At 40.7% G+C, this 9,669-nt stretch overlaps 1 protein-coding gene across 1 annotated transcript in view; it reads right to left on the reverse strand.

Annotated features, from left to right (window-relative positions):
• Positions 1–1,724: 1,724 nt before the first annotated feature.
• LOC104161360 (ankyrin repeat domain-containing protein 17-like) overlaps positions 1,725–9,669 on the reverse strand; it is a gene marked incomplete at its 5' end in the record, with an annotated part of 23,497 nt that continues 15,552 nt past the window's right edge. The window contains 5 exons of the mRNA XM_009699767.1: positions 1,725–2,311; positions 4,065–4,229; positions 4,577–4,752; positions 6,631–6,879; positions 7,953–8,150. Of these exons, the coding sequence (XP_009698069.1) occupies positions 2,252–2,311; positions 4,065–4,229; positions 4,577–4,752; positions 6,631–6,879; positions 7,953–8,150 (848 nt within the window). The remainder of the gene's footprint in view (positions 2,312–4,064; positions 4,230–4,576; positions 4,753–6,630; positions 6,880–7,952; positions 8,151–9,669) is intronic.

Raw genomic sequence — 9,669 nt, forward strand, 5'->3', positions numbered from 1 at the left:
TCAAGGATCCCCTCTCTGAGGTCTTGTTCCTTTTTCTTAAATAAAGACGACCTGCCAGGTCCCAAAAGAGTATGTTCCTTTTTTTTTTTTTATTGGTCCAATAAAAAGCATTACATTTGAAGTGTTAAAAAAAAAATATGTATCTGAGGAAAAAAAGAAGTTCCTTGTACAGACGGCCAAAGAGCCCCAGGATTTCATTGAAGAAGGCCACCCAGCCTGCGCTCCCCTGGCCACAGCTGGATTTTTCGAGTCAAACTACAGGTGAGAAACCATTCCTTTGACCCATGGGATTCACGGTTGTAATAAATACTTAGCAGTATTTGTCAGCAGGATTATTTCAGAATAAGAATGCGAATAATTCTAAACATCACTGAAGCGTGGAGCAAATACTCTAATAGGGGGCTAAAGGTCCTTGGTAAGAAGGGCACTAATCCCCGCTCAGCAAAGGTCCTGAGATGGAGTGTCAGTCGTCGTTCTCAGCAGTTCTCCAGCCTGGTATCCATTTTGCTACCACCAGTTCTTCACACAATGTTATTTCAGGCGAGCAGACGGCTGGAAAATGGGGCTTACTTTTTATTTAGAGCATCACCTAAGGGCATGTATATGGACATCAGTGTGCACGAACCTTCCAGACACCTCAAATACCACAATATTTAAAAGGTAGTAGGTTTCTTTGGATAACTGTTTTGGTTTGGTTTTTTGTTTTTTTTTTTTTTTTTTCTTCCAGGAAAGGAAAGAGTACCATAATTAATATAAAATAGCACTTCTTAAATTCCAGCCTTAACAGCAGCCGCCCGTTTAACTCATCCAGGATATTTCCTCCCCAGACTGTATCTCTCAGGATAGTAACTTACAACAGAAAGGCTGACTCCAAGTGATACGGTAAGGAAAAAACAAGCTTTCCTTCAGCCTTCATCCATACAGAATAACCAGCAACAGATCACACTGGCCCTCGCTTGTCCTGCACAAAGACACATTCGACTTGTAGATCTGCTTCAAACCATACGTACACAAACTGTACGGGGATCCTGACTGGAGCTGTGTGTCACTGCTGAGCGAGTCTTGCCGCACAGGACCCCTGAGACTTCACCTCCCGGTACTGCTGTTCACTCCAAGCAACTGTAAGCAAAGAAGGTGACAGCTCCTGACAATGACTATAAAGAAATTCTCACTTGGACTTTTCCAAATAAACCTTCACGGGGCAGTGACCCAGTTTGGAGCAAGACATCGTCTACCAGAACAAAGCCACTTATTCTGAAATAAGCCTTCCTTTGGAGCTGGTTTTCATCAGTGAAGCTCTGCTAAAATGCGAGAGTCTCATTCTTGCTAATGCACACCAAGGATCTATGTTCTGAAATGACTCTTGTAGGCAAAGGAAGGAACCAGAGGAACAAAAGCTCTGGGAGCACTTCTGGAACAGAACAGACCTTGCTGCATCAACCCAACTGTAAGAATAATTTTTAGTAGATGCTGCAGTGTGATATATTTACCCCATTTACCAAGCAAGTAGGGGAGTTCAGTGTGGAGACGACTCAATGTGCCAAAAGGCTGTTTTCTCGGGCTTTTTTTGCTGAAAAGCCCCTCATGGAAGGAAAACGGAAACTCTTAATATCTGGTTACAACTGATGTACGCCTTCTCAAAAAATCCAACACACGTTTGGAAAAAGCCCTCTGATAATGCCCTTTTTTTTTTATAATGTACTTAAATTACACAAGTAGAAAAGTTATGCTTATTAATAGTTTAATGTATGAAGGAAACATCCAGATTTCTGAATATGAAGGTACATATCTCACATTAATTTAAGTCTACATAAAGTAGAGCCTCTATACTGACATATTGAAATTTACTTTCTGCTTAGCCATTTGTTATGTAAACAATTGTACATTTATTTGCCATTCTAAAACTTCAGGATCAAGTTTACATAATTTTGCTAAATTTCTGTGTTTGCTCAGAAGCAGTTTACAGTACTAAAACCAACCAGCCAAAGAACAGCTTCAACAGAAAGTTATGTCAAAAAAAAAAAAAAAGGAAAGGAAAGAATAAAGGCTAACTAAGTTGAAACGTATGATGGTGGGGAATGGGTGGTCACAATGGTCACAGAAAAAGGTCAGTTAGTAAGTTCTTCTGCAAAAAGCCTACACACTTCAGTCAAGCACATCAGTAGAATGATCTGGGAGCACATAAACTGTTTCTGCCATTTGTGTTTTCCTCTGCAAAAAAGGAATCTTGAGGCTAGCAAGTTGATCCCACTCAGCCAAGTTGGTTCATATGCACACTGTTCATGTGAGGTGTCCAAGTTCCAGTCCACACCTGAAAGAGAAACCTTCATTTAGCACCATGCTTCGGGGCTGCTCAAAACAGAAGTCAAAGTTACACTGCAGTGCTTATGGTTTTCACTGCGCCTAAGTAAAGCCCAACATCAGACAAGATGGCAATCAGTCATCAAACTACACTGAGTTCCTTTCAGCACTTGTTTTATTCTGCTCTAATTCAGGTGAGAAAAGAGGAAAATGAGGTTTTATTCCTTCTGCCTGTACTTTTTCACCTTGGCCAAAGGGTCCATCTTCCTCTTCCTTTCTACTTAGTGCAAAAAAATACTTTCACCCAGCCTGACTGCCTGCCTTCATAGCAAAATCGAAGAGAAAAATCAACACTACTTATGCCCACTAGCTCCTCCATCATAGCAACACTGATGTAATACATATGTTTTACTGTTCCATGGGAAAAACGTATCCCTTTAGACCCAGGGAAATAAGTACTCCCCCTAAATATGCCAGATCCGCTGTCAAGGAGAATTAACAGGACTCTATACACGTGCAAAATTATTTGCAAGGACAGCGCCAGAAGACCCCCAGAGTTCAGAGGAAGAGGCTACCTTTCTGCTTTACCTTAGGAGGCTCAGAAAAATCAAGAACTTGACTTCTGGCACCTTGAACTATTTCCCCCCAGTGCATACCAACACCCTCAGCTCTGGGGAAAGCCAAGTACAACAAAGTAAAGCCTTCTCCGAGGGACAAAGTTTCCTCACTAAACCAGAGGTTGCCTCAAAACGGTCATGAGCCACTTCAGAGCAATACACGAACCGTGGCCAAACAACAGACCGCCTCTTCTTCGGCACACCTATGGTCTGCCAGAGCTGGGAGCTGCTGTTCACAGCCTGGATGATTCCCAAGCAAATTAAGTCCAGAAATATCTTTATTTAATAACTGTCTAACAGCACTCACTGCATAATTAAAAATAAACACAGGATATAACATGACAAGAGCTACTGATGATCCATTATAATATTAGTTGCTGGCTGAGTACGAACAAGAGGTTTAGGGGAACATTATCCCTATACCTAAATTATATTTAGCGGACAAGCCTGTAACCCAGTCAAGATCAGAGCAGCAGACAGAAGAGCTACTTACTCCCTTCGTACATGAACTCCTAACACAGTGAAGACATCATACCTTTCAGAGCCCAGCACCAATCCTTTAGAACTAATCCCGTTTTCCCTTTTTGGGAAGGGAAAGCTTACGGAACAGCAAATAACTGGCTTTTCTCACAAAAGTAAATTGACTGTTTTCCCACACGCAGAACTGCACAGACAGAAATCATTATAATTTTGAGTAAAATATACAGTGTAAAACTATCTTTTCCATCCAGGCTTGCCATCATCAAAAAAAGCTGATCTGCAGTAATTAACCAGCTGTCTACTTTGATCAAATAGGCAGCTTCTCTTAAGCTCAGCTGGAAGCAAGCTTCCCAACTCTCAAGCACAAATATGTTCACAGAAGTAACGGCAGCACACTCCTTTGAACTGCATTAACTTAGCGATGCTGATTTTTTTCTCAGGACAACTTACACTTATTTTTGGAGAGATGACTAATGTTTAGAAGTTGTCAGTAAGCAGGTACAGCACTCAGTGCTGTAGTGAGTAGAGGAGGCTGTATCAGCTCCTTAGACACAAGCAAAAAGAAACACTACACTGTATTTTCATACTTTCTAACAGCTAGGATCCTATCTTCACCACACTGTTTAGGTTAAAACAGAATTATGAATATAAAAATTGAAAAATTACCGTCTGAGGCCCATTATTTTCTGTGGAATTTGAAACCATCTTTATCAGCGAGTTCCAAGATGGGTCAGCAGCATGAGGTCCATTAAATATAGGGCCTCCAGTACCATCTGTGATGGGGGCTACAGGAGGAATCATTGCATTCCCATACACAGAAAAAGGCATACCCTTAGAGGGAGGAAAAAGCAAGAATCAGTATGTATTCATAAACACTGCTACTATTACACGTACAGAATGACAAAACTGGCTTCGTGTTAAAGAAATTCTCATTCTTAAAGCAGTAACGAAACACCAGAATTTAAGAAAAACCTTTCTATGCATGTATTTATTACATCATAGACAAGTTATTTTACAATTAGATCTACGCTTCTGCAACACTGTGAGGGCTAGTCAGTGTTTTATCTTATGCATGCTCAACCACGCAGTGAATGATGCCTCGCTGTTGTTCATCTGCCTCACGCACTGACACAGAAATCGAGCGGTACCGCGCATGTCAAGTCCAAGAAGGTCATTACCCCAACTTTTGGGAAGTCCATGTATCCTGCGGGAACGGGCTGATGGAATGTACCGGAAGGCGTTACAATTCCCGTGCTGTCTCTCTCCATGGCTTGGTGCGAGAACACCCCTGGATCAGACATGGGCCTGTGGATCATGTGGCTCCCCATTCCGCTGTGACACCAGTCCACCTTATCTAACAACACAGAAGACAGAGCAACAGCATTATACATGACACCAGCTCAGCACCCATTTTCCAGCCTAAAGCTCTGCACACTGTACGCTTATAAAAGTGACATTTGCTCAGCCTCAGCTTGCAGTTCCTCTGCATCTACCTGCATTAAAACTTAGGTGCATGTAGGACGGAGAGCATCAGAAATGGTACCTGCACACCCCATGGCAGGAACCCTGAGCCAGTGCAAGGAGTTTGGAACAATTACATGCAACCCACGCGTCACCTCTGCAATTCTTCTTCATTTGAAAGGGAAAGCTAGCATTTGTGCTAACTCTTCCTCCTCCAAACGCCTAAATTCCTTGCATGTTCAGTGCTGTAAAGGAGGTATGTACGCTATGAAGACTATTTGCTCCACTTCTTTCATGAAATATTTAATGAACTAAGAGACAAAGAAGTAGTTTTACAAAGCAAAACCAGAAAACGACCAGCTGCAGATGTGTGCTCATGTTGTAATTACAGTAATTCATTAGAGGCAGGTCAGTATTGTTACTGCAGTTCAAGCCTCGGACATCCAGAAAGCCAAATTTTCAAAATAAAACATAAGGAAATGATATTTGGAGGGGCGGAGAGGGAATACAGAAATGTTTCTGAAGCCATCCTAATACTCAACAAGAGAAGAGCCAATCCCATTCCTAACTGAAAATGAAAATGTTAAGTAACTGAATGAAGTAGAAAGCAAGCAGCATTCCCAAGGCAAAAACAGACATAAAGGGCAACTTTCACACCTAGACAATGCAAATAAAAATACTCAATTTCTAAAGCCTTAATGATGAATAGCCCCTCACTACACAGATGGGGAAAAGACCACTAGTGAAGTAAAAAAAAGGTTTGGATACATCTTCTTTATTTTGTATTTGGAGAAAAAAAACCCAGGACAGTATACTCATCACATGCAAAGCATGTGCACAGTCAGTCTAGTAAAACCTGAAGCTGTTTGGACTCCTCAGTCAAGTAATAGAACAGGTTGCTCAGTTTCCATCCTTGGAGGTTTTCAAGCTCAGATTGGATAAAGCCCTGAGCAACCCGGTCCAACCTCACAGCAAATCCCATTTTGTGCAGGAGGCTGACATGACCTCCAGAGGTCCCATCCAACATGGTCTCATGATTCCCTCCCCCTCATCCCAAGCAAAAAAACCCCCGATGTTCCCCCCACACACACCTGAAAAAAAATTCTGCAGTTTCCTATTAATTGCATCCAAGACTCCTGAAGCATTTGCTGAGAAAAGCTGTCCCCATCACTAACCTAAGATTTTAATGAATTCTGAAATATTGAGTTCTGTGCGACTACAGGAGAGCCAAGAGCCTTGTGTTAGTAAAATGCCAATGGCATGACTGGAAAAAACAAAGAAAACTCAAATGTGGAATGCTACCAATTCATAAAAACAGAAATCACATGATCCTTAGCACAAAAAGCTCCATCTCGGCTACAAACTGAAGTTAAATATTAACTCCTATTGTACAAAATAGTGTTTATCAACAGAAAGAAAATATACAGTTATCTTGAGACATCTTCATTTCCCCTCTTCCTAAATCCAATGATCCTCACTCAGTTCATCCCTGTAAACCCTGTGGTTTTATTTTCACTGTTATTTCTTGCTTTGAGCAACACATCTTCACAGCCAGGGTGTTTCAAAACCCCTGAGGTTTTCTGAGACCTGCTTAAAACACCATTAAGTGGATAGGAAGGCAAACAGAAATCCCTGCTCCAACTCCTTTGCAATGAGCACACCTACATTTTCAGACTCACTTCTGCATTGTCCTTCAGCTCCAAAGGCAAGTTAGAAAAACACAATATTGTGGTCAACTGCAAGCGCAGGGACATCTATTCACACTACATACCTTGATTGCCACCTATACCTTCAAAGGACCAGATCCCACTATGTCCCACTGGAGCAGCTAAGTTGCTCCCGATAACAGAAGGAGTAGAAGTTCCAGTTTGTCTAATACGTGCAGACCGTTCAGTCCCAATCGGAACAGGAACTTTTCTGTCCTGAGAAACGTTACTGGGTTTTTCTGATCCCAAGGACACTGCTGAAGGGGTAGGAGATGGTGCTCTTACTCCAGAAGACACCGACTGAGCAGGAGATTCTGCAAAAAGAGCAACAAGAGCACTGAGTGACAGCAGCCAGATCCTCTGAAGTCACCACAAACCTATCCTTTAATGTCAAGCAAGTGAAAATGGGTAGTTTTTTGCCAGATTCATACAGCAAATACTTCAGGATAATTTTAACTGTTTTACTTTCAGATCAGAGACATTCACCACTGATTTAGTCTCTTAAATAAAACAATTATCATGCCGCGTCAGCTCAGCTACTGGACATACACCACAACCCATGACAACAGACAGTTCAAAATCTTAACTAAGCATTACTGTGTATCAGCCATAGAGGATTTGAGGATTACACCCAAAAGCATAGCTGAAATAAACCCATTTTGTTGTTGGGTTGGTTTGGGTTTGTTTCTTGTTACTGTGTTTATTTTGGTTTGTGGGTTTTTTTGTTGTTTTGTTTTTGGTTTAATCCTGATTTGTTCTCTGTGGGTTTTTTTGTGGGTTTTGTTTGTATTTTTTGCCATTAAAACAGACTAACTTGTTCCCTGAATAAGCCAGCACTCAACAGTTTATTTCTTTTCTGTCCAAAAAACTCTGCTGCATAGCCAAAACTGCAGGGGCCAAAGTGGAGGAAGGTACCAGAACTTGCCCTAAGTATTTCTCCTGGAATACATTACATAGTTCTGTTTTAGGAACATCAGACAAACTAAGCAATCACTACTGTCAACCTAGCTTTAGTAAAACATCGTTACAAGGTTTACACAACTCACACTTGGAATATTACCTTCACAAACCAAAAAACCAACCTTTTCTTTGCAAGGTGACTAAAAGAAGGTCATATACCTTAACAGGTCAAAGTTAACTGCACCAAGAATAAGGAACTCCACAATAGCATGACCTTAGCTGCTAAAAGAAACCACACTAGAGATCAGAACTTGCACAGGAAAAATTTATCTCAAAATCTGTGACTGCATAAAGGTTTAAACATATCTAAAAACCTGAAGTGAAAGATGAACAAAACTAGAAAAGTCTATCTAAAATAGGCAATGCGTGAAGCCACTTTTATTTGTACAATAGCTTCTCATGTAGTTTCCCGTTTACTAGAACTCACCATTTGATGCTGATGAACATGGAGGCAATAAACTAAGTGGGGAAAAATGCTGTCTGTTAAAATTAGCAGCTGCAGGTGCTCCGCCAAGAGGTGTCCCAGGCGCATATATTTGACCTCCCGAAAGGTTTGAGGCAAAATTACCCAGGTGTGTAGAAGAAGGTGTTACAGAAGCATAGGGTGAATCCATACTGACAATACCTATGAAAGAAATAGGCACAAGTGACTCCCAGTACTCCAAGATGTCCGTGAAGTGGTTGCCCGTATCATGGAAATAATAGAGAAGGAAGGAAAACTTTCATCCAATCAGTTGGGGGTGGGAAGGGTGTGTGCTTGTTACTCTTTTCCAAAGAGAACTGGGAGTCTTAAGCTTCACACTCTGCAAGTCTTGACAGTATGTGGCAGTTGTGCTGTATATATAAATCAGGAATGATTCTTAGGTTATTGTGCAGATACCTCAAATACAAATAAATTAAGGGAACAGAATACATTCCTGAGATTACTGGACATTGGAAAAGTAACTGAGTATTTCAATCACTCGTAATTTAGGTTTTGTAGGTTTAGAAAGCATGATTTTGTACCAAGAATGGTGGAAATAATACTAAAGATTTGAAAACGTTCTCCATTTATTTTTTGTCAGAATGACATCTGTATAAACCATGATCAACGCTGAAGTGTTTTCCCTCCCCGCCCTCCATCCAGGGATACATTTTAACTTGCTTAAGAAAATGCTATTTTATTAAGACCAAGTGGCACCAATTAGCCAAGGTATTCAAAATACAAGAATTACTACCTCCTTAATGTTCTCCTCAATGAAGAAAGGGAAAAAAATAACATCTTAGGATTTTAAGTTTCAAAAACTATTAAGGAAGCTTGTTATCGCCCAACTGCTGTGACCCTTGTATATTTATCCTGCTCATAAAGCATGTGACAAAAAAATATAAATTTATAGTTTTAGTTAAGGAAAAAAAAAAAATCCCTTCACCAGTCACAGGCAGAAGAATAAAGCAGCAGAGCACCTGCCTCTTCTGCATCATCCATTATCAAGATCCAACCTCTGGTTTTTGTCAAATTCTTCAGGCTCTCAGGGACTACTTCCCTATGAACTAACATAACGCTCCCTGACCACAGACACCTCCAAACTTCATCTGTTGTGCCTGCAGTCTTCCAAAAGAGAAAGTTGCTGCAGCAACAGTAGGACCACGGTGAGAGCACTGCTTTTACCCAGGAACTGACAGGCATACTTAAATGATGTGCAGTGTACAAGCGTGTCCAAGTCAAAATACTAAGAAATACATTAAGTCTACAAAATTAACAGAGAGTGCCTCAAAAACTACTCAACACCATGATATTCACAAAATATGAAAAAAAAACTAGCTCAACTCGTAAACAAAGCTACATAAACAACTCACAGGTCCTACTAAAACAGGCACAGATGGCACGAACTGTGTGTGTACTTTCTGGAAGCTACAGAACAAGTTCTGTGACAACCCCTTGGCCTCTGTTTGTGCAGAAGGTTGAACACTTTGCTACAAAATTCAGGAAGTCAATTAAATTTTGTCATCAAATTTAGTAGTTAACAGAACACACCTCTCATTACAAGTTCACATCAAAACACAATTTTTTTATCATCCTAACACTTTGAAGACGCTGAATATTTTTCTGCAGCGTCAGGAGAAGCAGCACATTATCACAAACTAGAATAGTGGTGGTAGGGAAA

This window comes from Cariama cristata, unplaced genomic scaffold (genome assembly GCF_000690535.1).
Source record: "Cariama cristata isolate BGI_N322 unplaced genomic scaffold, ASM69053v1 scaffold38464, whole genome shotgun sequence".
Taxonomy (NCBI): Eukaryota; Metazoa; Chordata; class Aves; order Cariamiformes; family Cariamidae; genus Cariama; species Cariama cristata.